Below are 21841 nucleotides of genomic sequence, written 5' to 3'. Positions count from 1 at the left end.
AAACATCATAGGTTAGCCTTGCCTACTTTAAACATGCTCCGAACACTTATATTAGCATGTAACTTATTGAATACAGTATCCAGGAAATGCTGGCAACATAGTGCACTATGGAGTGTTGGCTATTTATCCCTTGTGATTGTGTTGCTGACTGGAAGCTGTAGCTTGCTGCTGCTGCTCAGCCTCATGAAAGAGAATCTTACTGCATATCACTAGCCTAGGAAAAGATCAAAATTCAAAATTTGAAGTACGGTTTCTACTGTAGGTGTACTGCTTTCATACAATTGTAAAGTCAAAAACTCGTAAGTCAAAACATCAAAAGTCAGGGACTGTGCATACTTGGATAAACTGAGTGTGCATGTTGTAATTCCTAGGGTAAAAGCAAAGAGAAACAGCACTTAACTTCCAAACTTAGGAGAAAGAAAAACAGGAATAAAAAAAAATCAAGAGAAAAAAAGGAGAAAAGAAATATTGAATAGGTAGGATAAATAGGAAGTATGAAATATGATAAATCCAAATATGCTTTTGTTATTATATTAATTGTTGATGGACTAAATTTTTCAGTTAGAGCACAAAAACTGTCAAACTGGACAACAAAACCCAACTATATGAGGCTTACAAGAAGCACATCTAAGACAAAGATACAAGAAGACTGAAAAACAAATACAAAAACAAAAACTTCTTGCAAATACTAACCAAAACAAAGGTAATGTAGCACAGCAATAACAATTAAAAGACAAAAAGCATTAATAGTGATGAAACAGGACTTTCACAATGGTCTTTTCAATCTATTAGGAAGATACAAGAGGATTGAATTTGTACCTAATATAGCCTCAAAATAAAATAAAAATTGAGGGAAATAAAAGGAGAAATACATACATTCACAATCACAGGGGGGAGATTTTAAATTCTATTTCGGTAATTAATAGAACAGGAAAAATCAGTACAGATATAATTTGAGCAACGTGGTAAACATTATCTAATATACACAAAATTCTATGCCCAATAACTGCAGAACACACATTTTCAAGCACATGTGGAACATTTACAGAAACTAACTATATAGATTAGGCCACTAAGTCTCAACAAATTTCAAAGAATTGAATTAATATAGAATAAGTTTTATAACCACAGTGTAATTTAGGTAGAAATCATTCACAAAGAGATGACTAGAAAAAGTCTTTTATCATTGGAAATTAAAAAACATTTGTAAAAAACTCATAAGAAGCCACATGGAAATTATAAAACATTTTGAACTGAACAACAGAAAGACTAAAATAGAAGTTTGGTTTCAGGAAAAACTCTAGAGAGAAGATAGACTTCAAATTAAACAGTTTATGGGTGGTAGCTATAGATGAGTGAATGAATTAAACCAAAGAGTATATGTAGAAGGCTGATAAATAGAACACTCAGAGGCATCATCTTTTAAAAGGCAGGCAAATAAGGAGGCAATCAAGGACAATAAGGAGGGAGATCAGACAGCACCTCTGAAACTGAAGCAAGCAGAGACCCTGCCTCATGTCCCATAATTCAGGGAGACTCATGTTTAGTGAGACTTCCTCAAGATTTTCTAAATCTCCCTCCAGTTCTTAGGACTAAGCAAGGCATCCTGAGCCTGGATTCGGTCCCATGTGGGACCTGGTTGCCAGAAGTTATGTCTCTTGAAATTTTCCAAGTCTCACTTTGGTCCCTGGAAGGTGCTATTTCTTTCCTTTGACCCTTGGTGTGTACTGAATGCCCTGATGAACTTTGAGTCTTGTGCCTATAGAATTGCCCTGGGTCTGAAGAGTGGACTATTCTCACTAGCTGAAGCAATCTTTCTTTCACACAGTAGTGAGATTAGAGATTAGGCTACCGGATGGTGCTGACTTGCTTTTAGGTGTCTCATATTGGACACAGGATAAATTCAAGGTTCTGGGCTACCAAAGGTCACCATGGACTCTTGAAATTATGTTGTGTGGGGAAGGGGGATGCTGTGCATTGGCTCTCACTGGTCTTTGTCCCATCTACAGTGATGCCCCTGGTCTGTAGACACCCCAGGTTTGTGAGGGTGGTAGCAGGGTTGTTTTCCTCTTGCCATTGGCACTAGGAAGGTCACCCTAACCCTCTCTGCAGATTCTGTACTTTGTGTTGGGCCAGGCCTATCTCATTTGAGGTCTTAGGAAACTGCTGGTCCACAAAGCCAACTGGCCATTTTAATCAATGTCCTCGTGTTTTCAACTAATAGTGACTTTGTTCTCTCCAAGATACAGCTTAAGACATGCTGAAGAAGGAACTGTAATTTGTGCTCCACCCATGGGCCACTTGCCTGTTCTTCCTGTGTGTGCCCAGAATTGCAGTAATAACAGCCTAAAACATTCAGAAGACATGGTTAGAATACGTCTTTTATGTTTATGCTACAAAAGCTCAAATGGTAAATATAATAACATGACCAGAAAATGAATTATTATTCACATTTTCCTGCGTATTCTGGGTAAGACTTGCATTTTTGGTAACCAGTGACACACAGTAACAACCTGGAAGCCAGTATTCAGTGGCACAATGGGTGCAGCATCATGAGTAGTAACCAGCATTAAATAAATGGTATTAGGGAACTCTAGAGGTAAGATCTATATATAGTTCAATACAAACAGGTTTTTAAGAGTCATGGAATTATGAGTAATAATAGCATTACCACTCTTATATGAAATTAGCCGGAAACTGCACATTTGACAATATAGAACATGAAGAGACTATTTCCTAGGTTTGAGGAAGAGATGGTGCCTGTATACTATAAAAAATCTTTACATGCACTGATTGGACAATAAACATGCATTTTTCCTATCCATTATTCTGAATCTTCATTGACAAATCACTTTACCTTACATGGGCCCATGAATTTTATAATACATTTTTTTATAATAAATTTTAAATCAAATTGTTTATATAGATGAAGGCTCTGCAAAAAAATATTTGCCTTGCAGGCGACCCTGATCAAAGCAGAGCTGAAACTAAGAAACTAGAAACCATGAGAATGGTATCTTGAACATAGAGGAAGTGCAGAGATAAAATAATGAATGACGATCCATTGGATTTGAGGGTCAGAAAACCACAGACACTATAGCCGCCAAAGGTCAGGGAGAGAGAATAGATTGCAGCAGGTTGAACAGTGAATGGCATTAAAGTTGTCAGTGACTATTTTTTAAAGGAGCCTGGCAATGAACGAGAGTAGCTAGCAGGGAAATAGCAAGGAGTATCACATGGAATATTAAAAAGAATAAGTGTAAGGCATCTATACCAACCACTTAGTCAATCATTTGTAACATTTTCTCTTTTGCATATATATTTGCTTTCAATATTTATCTCTATCATCTATCTAATCATCTTTCTATCTAATCTATAATCTATCATGTTTTGCTGAGCCATATGAATGTAAGCTGCAGAAAGGACATTTCATCTCTAAATACAACAGAAATTTCCTTAAAATACTTTCTTCTACATAACTACAATATCATTATCCAACCAAAGAAAAATAACAGTAGTTCTCCAATATCAGTGGGTTGGTAGCATATAGAGAATGAAGATTTGGAATAGTTGCTGTGAGGAATGGCTAAAGGAGATGACCAGAGATATGTAAAAGATTTTGCAGGGTGCAGCTGAGGTGCTGCTAAGGATCTGAGTGTCTGGAAAGTACTCTTCATTTTGCTCCTATTAGCACCTCAAGCTTATCTGCTATCATAGAACTTACCAGATACTAATTATTTATTAGACCATGAATTTCTTGTGAAGGGGCTTGGCTTTCATCTTTGAATCCCCAGAACCTAGCACAGTGCCTGGCATGTAGTAAGTACATAATGAATACTTACTAAATAAAATAGTGAGTTTCACATTTAACTCTAAACAGTAAAGTTTTAAAAATAAATTTATTTAAATTAGTTTCAAGTATACAGTACATTGGTTAGACATCTATAATGTTCATAAAACGATCCCCCCAATTGCTCCCTCCCTCCCCTGGCCCTCCACTTAGCCATCATATTAATGCTAATTGCATTCCCTCTGCCATGCTCCCTATCCCCGTGCCCAACTATCAACTACTAATTTGTACTTCTTTAACCCTTCACCCTATTCTCTCAGCCTCAAAACCTCCCTCCCCAATGTCCATCACCAAATTGTCCACTACATTTGTGAGTCTGTTTTTGATTAGTTTGTTCTTTTCCTTAGATACCACATATAAGTGAAATCACATGGTATTTATCTTTCTCTGACTTATTTCACTCAGCATAATAACCTCTAGGTCCATCCATGTCATTGCAAATGGTACGATTTCATTTTTTTAATGGCTGAGTAATATTCCACTGTATCTATGAACTATAATTTCTTTATCCCATTGTCTAAACAGTAAGTTTTTATTGACCTTTCTTCTTATCCTCAGATGCTGCTGGGTTAACTGCTTCTCTGTCATGATCCCATAAGAATATAAACGTTTATAACCCTCATTAAAAACCTCTTTCATTGAATTTGCTGCATTATAGTCAAATTGTCTGTGATATGTCTGTCTTACCCAGTAGACTAAAATCTTTTGATACAGTGGGCATTTTCTGAGCTAAGATTAACAATTAAGAAAGACTTTAAGTTGTGGTCTGCAAAAACTTTATTACTGAATGTACGTGTGTTTTTAACAAATACTTTTAACAAGCAAAATTAACAATTATTACTAAAGTACAATCAACAACATAAAGTGTCAAATTATCTGAATCAGAGTATTCTGGATAAAACACTCAGAAAGAAAAACAATGGCTTTACAAACATTTAAAAAAGCACAACAGCACCTTTTTCCTACTTGTCTCTTTAAGTGTTCAAAATGGTAAGAATGCTTTTCATGCCAGTGGAGGCAAAAGTTTCTGAACAGACTTACCTTTAAAAGTTCAGCAATGGGGTTCAGGTGACTTTTTGTGAAAATAATTCAGGAGACCACACACTTTCCATTTCAGGCACTGAAGGTGGCCAATTTTCTGAAAACGTAAGGCAACATTTGACTTCTGAACAAGGACCAAGTCCCAAAACTGGCTCTTTGGAAATCCAGCCTGAACTTGTACTGTTACAGTTAGGAGTTTTCTGTTTTGTAACTACTGCTGTAAGCATATTCTTTAAATTTGACTTCTTAATTAAACATTTATCAGTTCCTTGTTTGACATATTTTAGTTTCTTTCTCGGTAGTTCTTTTTGATCAGGAGAATTACAGGCAGCAGGGCATTTCCTTAGACCCATGGCTTGGAATCCAAGCACACCTGAAAGAAATACTTTTTTTGTGGTAGGAGGGACCCATTCATCAATGTCAGATGCAAGGCACTCGGGAATAGGACAGTTATTGAAAACTTCTGGTTGTGTAATACCAGATATAACAGGGCTTCTGGATTTCTGGCTGGGTGTTTTTACATTTATATTTTTTGGACAGCTGGGGATAGCTTGCTGTCCCTCATTTTCAAAGGAAAAACTTGTTTTTTTATAGTTACCATCAAGATCTAAAAAGGCAGGTATTTTCTGGAAAGCCCCTTTTATCCTATGAATTCTTGTTTGGTGGAATCCTGCAACTGGAGTTGACTGTGAACATGGAACAAAGTCTTGGCTATCTTCAAAATCATTTTCTGAATCTGACTGAAAATGAGGTGGAGAAGAGCATGTTTTTGGATACACAGAGACAGATATGTTTTGCAAGGATAATTTTTGTGAAGATTGGCTGGAGTTTTCAGAAAGTGATCTCAGTGAAAAATCAGAATCTGCATGATGATTTTTTGCCAAAGACTCTCCCCACTGTAACACAATATCCTGTGATTCTTTGGTAATTTCTTTTGCGACGTCTATTTCTTTAGCACCATCATCAAAGAGATCAGCAGAAGCATCATAGCTACCTTCAGGACCAGCTGAATAGTTCTGTGTTAAAGTATTATTAATATGTCCATAAGGAATTTCTTTCAATGTATTTTTACTTCTATTTGGACTACTGCTGCAAACTGCTTCTAAAGGATATGTAAGTTTCCTGCAAATTGTAAAACTGTCATCTTGGTTCTTAGGCCACTTACTATGTTGTTTATTTTCTAAGTTGCAAAGGTCAGAAAAATCATTATACCTCCTAGTACAAAAAGCTGTCAGTTTTTTACTCATTTCTGAAAGTGATTTTTCTCCACATCCATTAAAATACTTGATATTGAGACAAGAATGGTCACTCTCTGAAGTACTGCACTTAAGTGAAATTTCAGCCGTATGTGGTGGAATTCTGGTAGACTTCCTAAGAGTAGCTGGTTTTCCTAGACCTCTTGAAGATGGAAACAAAGCTGACAAATAAGTGTTTGGCAGACAATATTCAGAAATATCTCTTCCATTCCTACTTATAGAGACAGCCTCTGCTGTACTACCTGATTGTGACTCATTTTGAACACTAGGAGTCAGATTTGCTTCACAGTTGGAAAGGAAGTTATCTTTCTCAGAGTTTGCTTTGACTGTTGCTTGTGATGATCTTAAAGATATAGGTGGTGTAGGCAAAGCTCCAGTAGTTTTCTGGGGAGTCACACATAACTTGCTGTGGTATGCATGTAATTTATCAATGTCACTATCTAGATGATGTTTTCTACTACTGGCATCTGTCTGGGTTATAGCAACTTCACTTTCAATAACTTCCAGAAACTTGTTTAAGCTTTCAGAGAATGGCAGTTCATCCCAAATCTCAGGGTCACAATCCTGGGAACCACCAGCTATCTCTTCAAGTCTGAGTGATGACGGTGGACATGTAGATCTCTCCTGAAGGCTCAGGAGGGTAGCTACATCATGACACTGGTGATGGGTTAGCTCACACTGGGAATACCTGTTTTTAATTTCCACTGCACTGTGGAAGGATTTTGTATTTCTTGGCTCAAGGGGCTCTTGCATTTTCAAAAGGAATAAATTAGAGCCAGTAACTCCAATTTCATGACTGCTGTGAACTGCACTTGGCTGATTAGCTTGTAAGCCAAGATCTTCACCCGACTTTTGTGATGTACTCTTTTTATCCATATATGAAACAAGACTCCATGGACCCTGAATGGCATCATGGCAGCTATTGGAACCAGTGGCCTCTGCAAAGGAGATACACTTTCTGTTCTGGTGAAGAGTATCACTGGCCTTGCTTTGTTCTGAAGCTGAAAAATTATCATCATCTGCTGGTTGTGAAACAATGGAAGTGAGTTCAAGTGATGGCTGCCAGAACCTTAAAAAATTCTCTCTGCTGTGAGCCTCAAAAAAACAAGAACTGCTGTCAGGATCACATATGTTGCTGAGATCCCTGCTGGAGTGTTCTAAAGCAAGTAAGTGACTATTAGGTGTCTGGGAACCACTGTGAAGTTTCTTAAAGTCAGAGAGCCGCAAGAGCTGATGGAAATAGTCAATGACAGTGGAGCCTGCAACACGTGGGTCTGGTAGAATAATCTGGGAGGCTACTAGTGCTTTAACTTCTTTCTTGTGGTCAGGGCACTGCTGTAAGAAGTTACTAGAATCTGAACCTTGCCCATGTTTGTTTTCAAAATTCTGCAAAAGAAGTAAATAAATTTAAATGAGAATAAAATGTTCTTCCTTTGACTCGAATGTGAAATAGGTTTAAAAGGTTAAAACAGATACAATTATAGCCCTACCCCCATAATTTGAATTCTTCTAGTGTTATACGCAAAGGAGTATAAGTAAGAGCAGTAAACCTTGGAATAAAGAGACTTGTCTTCAAATCCTGATTCTAATATTTACCAGTGTTATGGCTTTGGACAATTAATTTAACCTCTCTGAGCCTTGCTTTTCTCATCGATAAAATAAAGATAAAAATGCAGGATTATTGTATTTGCAATAACACATGGAAAACTGTGGTGCTTAGCAAACAGGAATTGTTCAGTAAATGTTAGCTGCTATTATATTTCTCATTAGCTTCCACAACTTTGAGTGTCTAAGGGAATGTTCTTACCTGTTTAAGAAAAAAAAGATAAAGAATTGCCTAAGATTTTAACAAAGAAAAGCTCTGTAGCTCCTAGCTTCACCTTCGCTTTGAGTTTTTCTCACTGTTCAGTTGTAGAGTGCTCTATTACTGTTTTTAAAACTCTGATTCCAATGTGGACAAAATTTCCATTTGTTCTCTTAAGCATAGATGAGACAGAGAATGATTACTCCTTCACAGTCAATACATTCTTTTTAACTTCTCTAGTCACTTTTATAATTATTTAAGACCATCCTTCCAAACCTAGTCTTAGAGTTATCAATATGCAGATACTTTGCCTTCAAAGTTTCCTCCTTCTCTTTTTACAGATGATAGAATTAAAAAGTGAAAAAGTTGGAGAAAGTTTTACTACAGAATTGAACAAAGTTTGGAAGGTAAAATAAACACCAAACATCAAAACAAATATCTAACACATCTGAATTTATAATAAATTTAACATTTTAAAGCCCCGAAAGCATCTGAACTAGGCTTTTCTGACTTTTGAAAGCAGAAGTTGTCACAGTGTTTTAACAAATTGGCTATAGCCTATTTTTAAAGTGCTTCTGCAGGCTCTCATATTTATGACTCCTAAACTATTTAGAGAATTCAAGTCATTTCATTATAATGGAAATGTTAACAGAATATGAAAAAGAAAGCTAGTCTCAATTACCGTCACTCCAAAAATGAAGCTCTGTCCAACAAAGCAAGTTTCAACTGCTTTAGCTAACAGGTTCTCAGTAGCATCACTGTCCAGTGTTTCTGGGATTTCATTAGGATCTTGAACATATCTTGATTAGAAAGAAATAACACAATGTGAAGAGATAAGCTTTAAAATTTTAACTTGCCATAGAGTCAGAAGATACAAATGATTAGTCCGAAAATGCAGCATGAACCTTTTTGAGTTACATATATATATATATATATAAAAGTGACTTTAAGAGCTAGGCCTTTTGTTCCCTCTGGTTTTCCTCAGGCTAGAAAGACAAAAACAACTGATCAAGGAAGTGTGAAAAAGTAGATGCCTGCCTAGTAATCAGACCCAGCAATTATTCTAAAAGTGGCAGTGGGAATAGTGGTGGGATCTCTTGCCCTTCTTCTCAAAGCAGAGGGAAGACTTTCCTCTTCCCTGGCAATCCTAGCTATGGTCCCTTGTTGCCTCTTTCTTCAAATAAGTTTGCTCTCAACTCTAAGGAGATAGAGATTTCTTCTGTCAAGTGATTAGGGGAAGAGGATAGAAGACAGGTTGACAAAAATGTTTCAATTGCTTCTATATATATATATCCTAGCATTCTCAGGACATCATAATAGGTCAAAATATACAGGTGAAGTTGTAGTACAAGTGAGAGAAATGACTAAATTTCAACTTCTGATATGTAAATATACCCACAAATGGTTTCTTCTGCCTCAAGGGACCTTAACCGCTTGAGCGTTAACCTCAATTAGGATAATCCTTCAGTTTGAAACCATTTTACTTATACTATATTTCTCTAACTCGGATTAGAGTTTTGTAATTTAATATTCTAATTGCAGTTTGGTTGTCCTGAATAAAAGGAGCCTGGTTTAACATCATCACAATATATATTCAGGAAATAAACATCTTTCTTTTTCTTGTTTATCTTTTAAAGAAACTGATCTGAGGTTGAGTGATTATCTTTTTACTAAATGCACATTACCTTAAAAACACATATCTTCAAATTCTATTAATATGCTAAAAGAGAAGCTAGGGAAAAGAATGCTTTAAATCTTCTTACCTATGCAAATCAGTGGCTGTAAGACCAAAAAATGCATCTAAGCAGCTTCCAAATACAGTAATGCCAAATAATTTGTTTGATTCTGCAACTTTTATGGAAAGTTTATATCTGTAACTGGCATTTTCAGCTTCACCAGTAGAGCCACATTTTGGACAATTAAACCTGGAAAAGTGATGGGGAGAAGTATAGAAATGTTCACTAATTTTTATTTTCATACGATGAAAAACAAATCTGAAAAATTAAAAATTAAAAATATTTTGTGTACAAATGTTTCTATACAACTTACATTCTTCTTAAACTATTTCAGATGAACCTCTTTTGAATTTGTGCATAACAGCTGCCTTCACTGATTTAAATTAAGTAGCACTAAATAGACAGAAAAGTGAAGGAAAACTGTGGTTGGGGGGTGGGAGAGAGAGATGTTCTTATCGGGTAGTTAAATCATCGTTAACAAATCGAAGCATATTATAGTCTGGAGTCGGGGGCGGGGTGCAAACTAATACAATGAAGTGAGTATCACACCAACAGAAGATATGAAAATTAATGTCTATCTTTTGTTAAGAAAATAATAATCTTGAAACATTTAATAAATATTTACACAGAGTACTCAGTTACATTTTCCTCACCATTATAATAGCTTTACTTTCTTTAATTCATAGAAATATGCTGAGAATCTATCAGATTACAAAAAATTAGGTACAAAATATCTTATTTAACTTGTTTTTAAGGCAACATATAATCATGGCCAATGGCTTTCTTGTAAAAAACTGTATACAAGTTTAACTCTACTGTCATGCACTAACTCTCTGGTCTTGGGATAGTTACTAAATCCCTTATACCTTTATTTTCTCATCTGTAAAATCCAGGGTTGAAGAAGGATAAAAGGAGACAAAGTAAAAAAAATATATAGTAAAGAAAGGATTATTGCAGATCTTGCCAAATTAATAGGGTTAGTCTGCTTATCTCTCATAATTATATTAAATATTGTGATTATTATCATGTCTGTTTCCCTTTTTAGCTGTTCACAGTATCTTATAACTCTGATATCCATCTTACAAATTCTTAATTTAGTCAACTGACCACTTAAAACATCTTACGAGAATGATTAATCTTAGAACTTTGTTTTTCCTTTGTGTCACTAGTGATATAGCTTAAAAAAGAGTGGCGCAATGCAAATAGAAAATGTTAAATAAAAATAGTTGTATAAATTTGATTGCTGCTAGATAGCCACTAGGGGGAGCCTGAACTCCACGACTCCCAAAGTGACTATTTTGAACAAAGGTCAATCCTTCATGTAAGAAGTTACTGATTCATCATCATTAGATCTGTGCTAATTATTATTATTTTTTTTGCTACAGTGAGGATGGATCTGTCAATCCAATCATATAATTTTACCCAAATCTACTAGAGTTTGTGCTATAGTTTGGCCATAGAATAAAGCAAAGGTAACTGACTTACTAGGGGATTAAAACCTCATTAGTACCAAGCTCTACTGAAATGAATTATTTTAAATTTATATTAGATTATTAAATATATATTCTTTAAAAGCTATATACTCATAATTCATTCATGTCGAATGTAAAATTCTTAGCAAATCTTAGAATAATTAATATGCATCAGCATTTTACAGTTTACAAATATTTGCAACATATATTCTTTCATAAACAAGGTCGTTTATCCCCATCTACAAATGGGGCAACTAGGGTAAATTTTTGACCAAGGAGACAAAATTAGTGAATGTTACCCAAATCCAAGGCTTTCTATTCTTAGCTAGAAGTTTTTTCCTGGATATCTTATAACTATAAGAGCAATACTGTTAACAATGAACTATCCTGCACAAAGGGTATCAATGACAGCCTAACAAAAACTAGATCTACTAATATTAATGCATACGCTCTAAATTACATATACTTTTATATAACATATATGTATAAAGAAAATATTTATTTATATAGTTTCATCTAGTCTTTTGGGAATAAGGCTGGATTGAAATAAACATTAGTATGGAGTAATACAGATGAGAGCTTAAACTTTAATATGCATACACATCATCTGGGGATCTTGTTAAAATGAAGATTCTGATTCAGTAAGTCTGGGTCAAGGCCCAAGATTCTGCATTTCTAACAGGCTCCCAGGTGATGCCGATGTAGCTGTTTCTCAACCATACTTTGGGAAGCAAGGGTAGAGACAACACATTCAGATCCCAGTCCCCTGATTTAACTTCTAGAAGCACTCCTATTTCCAAAATGCCATTTGTTATGAAATAGCAGTTTTCAAACTTTTTTGGTCTCAGGACCTTTACTGTCTGTATTACAAACTATAGAGAACACCGAAGAGCTTTTGTTATGTGAGTAATATCCATATTTTAAATTAAATATAAGAAATTAAATAAAAATAAAGGTGAGAAATTAATATTGAGAAATCTAAAAAGTATCAATTCATTAAAAATAATAGACCCATTGCATGGTTAACAAAAAGAACATATTTTTATAAAAAATAAGCATGTGTTCCAAAATAAAATTAGTGAGAAGAGAGTGGCATTGTTTTACATTCTGCAGATCCCTTTAACGTTTGGTTTAGTAAAGACAGATGGATTCTGATATCTCTTTTTCTGCTCAGTCTGCTGTGATATTACATGTCATGCAGTCTCTCGACAACTCCACTATGCACTCATAAGATAATGTGAGTGAAAGTGGAAATAATGCCTTGGAATTATTATGAAAATAGTTTTGATTTCAAAAAGCCTCTGAATGGATTTGTCTGAAATAATATTGGTAATATGCTATCTTTTTGGTTTGATACCAGTTAAAATAGAATTTTCATTTTTTTATTTTTCTAGGTTACTGTATTTATATATATATCCTAGAAGAAGAATTGATGAGATTAGTGATTCTTAGTGTTCCCTTGAAAATCTGATGAAAGCAATAGACTTACTCTCTCTCCCAGAAAAATGTGCATATAACTGGAACACACAGTTTATATACTTTGGAGACACCTATAGCCTACCTGCAGACCCCAGGTTAAGAATACCTCAACTAGATGATTATACAATGTCCCTTCCAAATTTATAGTTGCAGATTAAATTGAATGTATACAATGTAATGAAAAATATTTTTGAAAAATGTGTGTTTAAGGCTTTATATACCACTTCCTTCCAAAAGGAGGAAACTATAATCTAAGTGTTTAAAATTCATTTGACTTAAGTAAATGACACAGACTTATTGGGTGGTTGGGAGTGGTGGGCAGGGGAGAGGATAGGTAGATAGTCTCTGAGCTATGATTCACATTTTAAGACAGGAGAAAAAAGTTCTTAGTGTGACAGACAGACTTCTAGACTAATGGGACTATGGGGCCCATTAAGTCACCTAGAAGAGCAATTTACATCTGTTTAGGCTGGGTAGATAGCTTATTTGGATAAATAAGTCCCCTCCTTTGCTTACAATTTTTGGAAGAGTACACACACACACAAAATCATATACATATAAAGTTAACTTGGTCCTTCATGTGAAAAAATTATTTTATTCACACATATATGTACATATATAGGTATACACACACATATGTAAATATGACAATCTTCTTATATGAAGGACCAAACTTTCTGTATGTATATTTTTTATATTTGTATTTCTACATCTTTATCTATATCATGGAACCTGTTCAAATGAAATCTTGGAACCCTAATACAAGGATAAGAATGGAGCTCTTGTTGAAACTAAAGTGGAAACCCCAGAGCCCATCCTGACTGTCAGCACGATCCCCTTTTCTTTCTCTAATCCCGATCTCCTCTAGAAGCATGGAGCCCTAAGGCTCTGCAGAATGTAATTTGAAAACCACCACTGCTCAAAATCTTGGAGGTTAAAAAAAAGAAAAAAGTTAATCCCATAAAACATAATACATCGATTATGGTGTTGTCATTAAGGATTTGGAGTTCGAAGAAAATCTTTAGGCAGCAGTCTTTTTGCTCCTCGGTGTCTGTAAAACCTTTTTGCAAAGGCTAGAGTATGGAATTTCTTTGTTATATACTTGCTGTGCTGTAGCAGTGAGGAAATGAAAGTGGGAAATTTCTGTGTCCTGTATTGACTTAAAACTGACCTTTTGGAGACTAGGATTATCCGCGAGAAGCACTTTTGACATGAAGGATATATAAAACTTGAATTCTGGAGAGCAAGAACTGAGGCAAGAAGAAATTTTCTTCTTCTAATCATGTGTTCACACTGTAGCCTACAAAACAAAATATTCAGTGGGGTGAATGGCAAATCTTTAATTGTAGGTGTATACTTCCCTTCTTAGGAAAACCTCTTAACTTCCACTGCAGAGCCAATAGAAGTCTTTTGTAGTATCAACGTCTTGGAAAACTAATTTTCCTTTTCTGTTTAGTTAAAAATAATTAATAGAAAAAAATAAGATTTAAAACAGAATACTTCAAACAAACATTGTTTCTGAATAAATACTCCAACTCAGTAATTCAGGAAATCTATCATTTAGCTTCTTTCACATCATTATAAGAAAAACCATACAGAACTTGTTTCTACCATTAATAGGAAGAAATTTAAATAAACATATAATTCTTAAAAGAACCTAAATTGGTAGGAAATGGTCCTTTTTAGCTGAAAAAATAACTTTATTAGACTTCATTGTACAGTTTTACACAGCTGGAAGAGAAAAAAAATTTCATCAACAGAAAAAGCAAAATGTTATACGGGGAAGGGAGTGCTTAAAGATCCTTGTCTAAAACATATCAGAGAAGTAAAACAATAAAGCAACAATGTTCTACTCTTTTATACTTTCTTAGACTGGCATCTGCAAATTCTTACAAAGTGGAAGTCATCAGTTTAAAAATCACAAAAGAATCTTTTAAGTATAGCTCTTCATAGGATAATCAGAAATTTAGGATGATGGAAGGGAGATTTTAAAATGATACTAATCATGTCCATCAATCAAAATCAGATTTCTGTGAAAAAAATCTTGTTGTCTAAGGTTGAAAGATGGAAACTTACAAAGATATGATATAAACAGATTTATATAAATTACTGATCTACATTATTAAAGGGAGTATAAGGAAAAAAAGCTAATGCTTCCTAATTCTTTGCTGTTATCCTTTCTTTGGGATCCTTAAATATGTATGACCAGTAAAGTTTCACCAAAAGCAGATATGTATTCCTAGATTTGGTTTTCATCTTAGGCCACATGGCAATCTCTAAGGATAAGGTAAGAGCAGGTGATAGAGGATACAAGGGGAAGGCAGAAAGAAGGGTCGCAGAACACTGCCATTATTAATGCTACTAACTTCAAGTTCCTTGCCAACACAAGTGATGGAATGTATGTCAGCAAAGGCATCTTCCCTCTATATCTCCTCTAAAATCCCGTTTGGGATAGGGTGTAACATGATGTTACACCTACCCGTGAGCTAAGAGAGATAAGAGGGCAAAGCTCCCTCTTGAAAATGCCATCTCCTACCTGCTAAAATCCTGCTATTTAGAATGAAGGCTTAATTCCTTACAATGGCCTGAGGCCCTAGGTCATCTAGCTCTATCTACCTTCTTGACCCCACCTTGTACCACTCTCCCCCTTAGTCACTGAACTGCAGGCCATGCTAACCTTTCTGTTCCTCAAATACACCAATTCCTCTTGTCAGGCTTTTGTGCTTACCTTTCTCTTTGCCCAGAATGGTCTTCCCTTAGTTCTTCAAATAGTTGGCTCATTCTCATCCTTCACTCTTGAATGTTACCCCCTCAGATAGCCCCACTTTATCTCAAATAGACCTCTTAGTTACTATGATATCACCCGTTTTATCCCTTCATGGTACTTATGCTTGTGATATAAGCAATCATAAAAATGCATATATTCTATATATGCATATGTTCCTTATTTTTGTTTGTTCTACCTCCACTAGTTTGAGTTGCATGAAGACAGGGATCTGGTCTATCCTGTGCTCCATTACATCTCCAGTGCTTAGCACACAGTAAATTTTCAATAAATATTCATTGAATAAAAACTATAAGCAGAATCTTGTTATTTAGAAAATTTTTATAACAGAGTAGGTATATGCCATATAATAGAATTTGCCTCTGTTTTCATTTAAAGCCCCCTTCGAAAAGCCTTTCTCTATTAACAAAAAGGACAACTTTTTTTTTTTTTACATATTACACTACTGTACTTCCATAGTTTTACCATTTGTTCTATTCTATTCTATTTTCTACTTGGTTTTATTTTCCCTAATGCCTTTTCTCTTGATTCTTTCTTGTCCTTTATGTGCTAGTAATTTATGCTAGAGAACACAAAAAAGTAAACTGAGTTGTGTTCCTTGTTCCTTTCTTCACCCCCAAACACTTCCCTACCACAATATATTTCACATTTCTTTGCCTTTTTTTTCACTCTTTCCTCTGTCTAAAACGTTCTCTCACTCTCCCGGCTAATGCTTATTCTTAAGATTCTTCTCAGGGGTCTTCTTCTCCAGGAAGCTTTCCAAGGTTAAGTTATGTGACTTTACTTTTTAATTTATTACTTGCCACATTATAGTAAACTTATTTGTTTAATGTGTTTTTCTGAAACCAGAGTAGGATCTTAGAAGGACCATCTGTTTATATCCCCAGTGCAAAGTTAAAAAAAAAATTGTTGATCTGAACTTTAGCTATTAACTTTCTTCCTCATTTTCAGCTATCGTCTTTTTAAGTCAGTTCTGCAATGTACCAATATAAAACAGTTTTACCAGATCACAAAATAATTTTAAATGTGTATAGAGTGCACAGAGTAGTTTCATATATAGTATTTAAAACTTTCAATAAGTTTTAAATACTTAAATACTTAAATATTTAATATTTTTATAAATATTAAATATTTTAAAAATATAAAATATTTTTATTAAAGATTTAAATATTTAATAATATAAAAATAGATATAAAAATATTTTTATTAAATGTATTATTAATACGTTTATTTAAAACTTATTTTAATCATTATTTACATTTTATCCTCATTTCCAATTTTTTATTTTCTTAATTGTGGTCATATTTGCAGAGATTATCTTCTTTAGGGCTCTAAAATAAAATTTTATATTTTACCACAACTATATCAGCATTCACCAATCATATTCTTTGTAATTGCTATCAAATTCAAACTTAACGAAATGGATTAAACCTGTAAGATGACTAGGAGACTATACTAAGTGTTGTGGGGGATATTTTAGAAATAAGACACTTCCTGTCCTAAAATGTTTACTGTATAATTGCGCAGACAATTTACCAATAACTGATAAACATATAAGCAGAAATATTTGGGGATTCATTTCTAAATTACTTGCACAAGCACTAATTGTTATATTTTTAAAGGACGTTTTGTTATATTGTCTTATTTAAGGGTTTATTGCCCTCTAGTGGATCAGATAAGTATGTCTAGAAAACTAAATGGCAAATTTGAGAACCGAAACGAAAAAGGTCATAAACTATTTTTACTATTTGTGTTTCTCCTGGTAAACCTCAGCAAATTGCAAAAAGACTTCCCATTCATTGTCTAACAAAAAAATGCAATAATTCTTTTAAACAATTACTGTTAGTTATTCCTTTTGCTGTTTTCATATTTCCCTTATGATACTGGTCATCTCTCTCTCTACTGCTTGACTTGTAGTACAGTGAATCTATGTTTGATGGATAACTGAATGAAGCATCAGGAATGAGTAAATACTAAAGTTAGGAAAACATGATGGCAGCTTTGGGAACAATTACATTTCTTTCAGTCCCATCGCAGACAGCAAACCATACTCCAATTTAATAAGCTCAATATATTTATTTACTAGGTATTTATTGTGCAGCTGCTAAATATCAGGTGTTAGTGATAATGGACAAAATAAACGAAGTCCTCTTGGTCAGGAGACTCACAGGCTAATGCAAGAGAAAGATATTAAACCAATAATCACACAAAGTTTAACTGAAACTGTTGTAAATTCTATAAAGGAAATGAACATAATATCATGAGAAAATATAACAAGGGGATTGATGTAGTATTAGCTTGGGGGAATGGCGAAAGAGAAGGATAGTTAGGAAAATGTACAACATTTCCTTGAAAAGTATTTTCTCTCAGAGTTGTTAGATTAAAGGTAATTTTTTATTTCCTTACATATTTAAAATATTTTCTTAAAAAATTACATTTATAATTAGAAAAAAATTTTAAATGTAGTAAAAATACTAGCTGGGGACTTAGCAATAATATACCAAGAAAACGTAGATCCTCTCAATCTCTCACACATAAAAGTAGAAACAAGTTGAGATGGAAACAGAGGGAAAAAGAGCAAATGTTAGGGTAGGTTGATGGGAACTAATTAGGGCCTCAGTTAGCTTTTGTTTTGAAGGCTCAAGAGATTGCCTAAGTAAATGTCCAGGAAAGAAGACTCTGATAGACTTATACTTATGTGGGGTCTAGGTGGACACACTGTAGTACATTTTTAATTTAACACTAAATACCATGGAATATTTGCTTTCTCTCTTTCTAGCCAAGCCATATGGGGAGCTAAACTATAATCAAAGATGCTTTACTATTTTACCATCACAAGGAAGGGATACATCTTAAGCCTATATTTTCTTTTGGGTATACCTACATGTTAAGCCAAATTATAAACAAAGTTTTGTGAAGAAGGGGTGTTAGGTGAGTCAAAAATTTAATGGAATCAGGCTAATGATATAGCTGATGCATCCTCTTCACACTAGAGATTATTTTGTCAGTGGGTCCAGATATATCTCATTGATTGCTGCCCTGCATCCCATTTTCATACTAGCCAAGTGATTCTCAAACTTTAGTGTGCATCAACAACACCTGGAGGGCTTGATAAAACACTGACTTCTGTGCCCCAGTGGATGAGGGTCAAAGAATTTGCCTGTTCCCTGGTATGTCTTATGTTGCCCACACTTAAAAACCTAGCCATTGGGGCTGTCTGATGAACAACACTTATGATTAACGTGGTTACAATTAAATCATAAAGCCTGTGAGCATTTAAGTCTCTTTCAGATGACTTTGTAATTCTTTGTTCTAATATCCGGTGACTTTTCAGCTTATCTCTGTCATTACCAAGTTCTTAGGAGGTACCTTAATAGTTTGAGAAACCCTGCCCAGATATGGACACACACCGACATACTTTTTTTTCTCCTTTGGGCTAATTAGAAAATGTGGGATTGGGCTAGACTAGAAAATCTAGAACAATTCTTGTTAACTGTTTGATCATGGAGAAAAATTTAATTAAGTATTTATGTGAATACTTATATGGTGTGGGTAATGAACAGAAGACACAGAAGTATAAGATCCTATTTTAACAAAGTTTATAATCCAGTTGGGCTCATAAATTCTTTTGAATGCTTTATGGTTCTCAAAGTGCTTTTACATCATTACCTGATCCTCTCAAAGAAATGAAATAACTAAAGTTTAAGAAGCAGGCAGAATTAGGTCTGGAATTCATGTCTTCTGATGAGTAGGTGTCACCAGTCTTTCTAGTCCATTACACTGTATGGTTAAGCTTCACACTTAAAACTATTTGTATTTGTTTCAAGACTGTGGGCAAAAGATGAAATCATTCCTTTAAAAAACTAGTCCCCAGTTCTAATGACAGATGGAAACAGAGATATGACTAACTTTTCTTCCTTCTTTCATTCCTCCCCAAACTGGTCTTGCTTTGCAAGAAAATCTCTGTCACCTTGCTGCTCTCAGATTTTCTGTTTCATATTTTCCATGCCAAGAGGACTCAGCTATGGGAAGAGTGGCTATTTTGAGTTGTTTTCTTAAAATTATCTACTGGTCTTCTTCAAGGGCAAATACTTTGTCTAGTTTTTCTAAAGGCAGTCATAACAAGTCCTGAGAAAATTCCAGAAAAAGAAAAAGAGAGGCAGGAGATAGAAATTAAATAAATGAAAAATAAAGAGACAAAACCTCTCTTGTTTGGAGTAATATTGGTGAAAAATATTTTTAAAACATTATCCAGGAAAATCTTGGTGAGTATAAAATGCAGTTTGTCCACTGCATTTATGATAGCTAAAGTTCTAGTCTAGGGAAGGGGAAGGGGATAGGATTACAGAGAGACAAAAATGGCTCTTGTGTTCAAGGAATTTATAATCTATTGGCTAAGACAATGTATAATTGCCAATGAAGTGACACAAAGGTACACATTATATTTGCAAGGTCCAGATTTCCATATCTTACCTGCATACCTGAGAGCCAACTGTATTTGGATGTCTTATAGGCATTTCGAGGTTTAATAGGTAAATTTAATTTCCTCTGAAACATCTTTACTTACAATTTTCTCCATTTCAGTAAATGGCACTACTCTCCAACCAATAACTCAGCCCAGATAGCTAGGAGTCATCCTTCATTCCTGTTTCCCTCAATTCCCACATTATATACATCGGTAAATGCCCGTGTTATTTCCATATCTAAAAACCATCATTCAGTTTTACTCCCCTATATTCTGCCATCACCTTAATCCAAACCACCATCATCTGCTTATGTTCCTGCATTAGCCTCATAACTAAGTGATCTGGTCCTTGCCCATCTCTCTAGACTCATATCATACAATTATCTTTTCTGAATATATTCCAGCAACATTGGTCTTTTCTTAGGTTCTTGAAACTAAGATGCCAAGCTCTCTCCTGCCTCAGGGCCTCTGCAAAACCCATTCACTCTTTGTTTCAAGGCTGGATCATTCTAGTCTCTTAGGTCTCAATTTAAGTGTCTACTTCTTAGAGAGGCCTTGCCAGACTAACCTAATTCAAACAGGTTCCCCTGTTATTCTTCTTAAGTCTGTCCATAAAAGGTTTAAGTTCCATTAGGACAGGAATCTGTTAACAACTATAATCTCAGTACCTAGCAGTTATTGGCACAGAGGAGGGAAGCACTTAAAATTATCTGCAGAATGAATAACTACTGGGTGCTTTGTGACCCAATATTCCAGGGTCAGGAAAGATTTCTTGACTGAAAAGTCTTCGTAAAATGAGATCAAAGGAATTAGTAAAAATTAGCCAGGTTGGGGACAGGGTTAGAAGAGGTCTGGAGGTGAAGGAGGATACAGCATTTGAGGAATTCAAAAAGACACTCTGTATGGCTAGAGCCTAAGGCTAGAGTGGTGAATAACAAAGCAAGAGAGGTAGGCAAAGGCCAGACAAGGGCCATGTAAACCATGTTAAGGAGTTTAGACTTAAATCTGAGGGAAAATAGCAGCGACTGAAAGGTTTTAAATGGGGAGTGAGTGCCCTGACCAGATTTGAGCTTTATCAGCCTTGGCAATGTGGAGACTGGCTTGGAAAGTAGCAAGAATGAAAGTGGGAGAACCAGCTGGGAAGCTACAGTCAGAGATATGAAGCAGTCAGGGTGCTGAACCAAAGTAATGACAGCAAAAGTACGGTATGACTGGCTAGATGTGAGAGAAAAGGAAGGAATCTAGAAAACTTTCAAGTTTCTGGTTTGAGCACACCGCTCAGTTAATCACTTTTCCCTCTGCGCCATCAAAGCTCAGTTTGGAAAAGACTACTTCTCATCACGTATTACTTTCGGCAGAGCAGCCAGCTGAATATGCATCTCTGAGCACCTCTGAAGCTGGAGTAGCACACCTTTTCCTTTCTGTATTTCCAGTTCCATCCGTGTCTAGCTCGATGACACGGTAAATGCTCAATAAACGCTCGCAGAACGATGGCAACAGCACTGTCTAAAATTAAAATGATTGACCTTTTCCCTCCCTACCTCATGACCGCCCTTTTATGGAAGAGGCTGACTACTGAAAAAATCATAAAAAAATGCTCTGAGTCTCACTCACAATGCCGTTAAGGACTTCGTTAGGAGTCTCTGGCCCTTGCCCTCCCGGAGAACCGCTTTCCACAGCTCCTCACCTGAGGCAGAGGCCGGGGACCCTGCCCGGGCAACGCTCGGAGACGCAGGCCAGCTGATCTCTGCTGCAAACCAAACGCCCTCCAATCGAATCTCCCGCGTCCTTTTCCGCCGGAAGTGATGAGTTGGCCATGGTTCCTCAGAGCCAATCAGGAAAAGGCGCCGCCCAGGGTGGCGATTAACCTCGGTATCCTGTGAGTGTTTGGGAACAACCCTTTCGGTCAAACTGGGTCTAGAGACAGGTTTGACGAAAGTTCTTCCGCGACTG

The 21841-nt window shown here is 35.4% G+C and overlaps 2 protein-coding genes across 8 annotated transcripts in view; one reads left to right on the top strand and one right to left on the bottom strand.

Moving 5' to 3' along the window:
• Positions 1-4609: 4609 nt before the first annotated feature.
• Positions 4610-21722, bottom strand: DDIAS (DNA damage induced apoptosis suppressor). 3 transcript variants are annotated; one of them, XM_039848162.1, is made up of 5 exons: positions 21576-21722; positions 13810-13938; positions 9715-9876; positions 8634-8751; positions 4610-7533 (listed from the first exon to the last, which is right to left on the bottom strand). In XM_039848162.1, exons 1-5 carry the CDS (start codon positions 21704-21706, stop codon positions 4915-4917), a joined length of 3159 nt encoding a protein of 1052 aa, XP_039704096.1. In that variant the 5' UTR covers positions 21707-21722; the 3' UTR covers positions 4610-4914. The 3 variants fall into 3 exon arrangements, with proteins under 3 accessions (XP_039704096.1, XP_039704095.1, XP_039704097.1); XM_039848161.1 differs by having other exon boundaries at positions 21503-21613; XM_039848163.1 differs by lacking the exon at positions 9715-9876 and having other exon boundaries at positions 21503-21614.
• PRCP (prolylcarboxypeptidase) overlaps positions 21660-21841 on the top strand; it is a 55612-nt gene continuing 55430 nt past the window's right edge. Inside the window, exon 1 of one of the 5 annotated variants that reach the window (XM_039848168.1) lies at positions 21660-21767. The gene's annotated coding sequence lies outside the window, so the exon portion shown is untranslated. The other 4 variants (XM_039848165.1, XM_039848164.1, XM_039848167.1 and 1 more) reach the window with 4 other exon arrangements.

The sequence above is a fragment of the Pteropus medius genome, unplaced genomic scaffold (assembly GCF_902729225.1).
Source record: "Pteropus medius unplaced genomic scaffold, Ma_sr-lr_union100, whole genome shotgun sequence".
Classification (NCBI taxonomy): Eukaryota; Metazoa; Chordata; class Mammalia; order Chiroptera; family Pteropodidae; genus Pteropus; species Pteropus medius.
The sequence above is the reverse complement of the archived record's forward strand: the minus strand, read 5'-3'. Positions and strand labels throughout refer to the sequence as shown.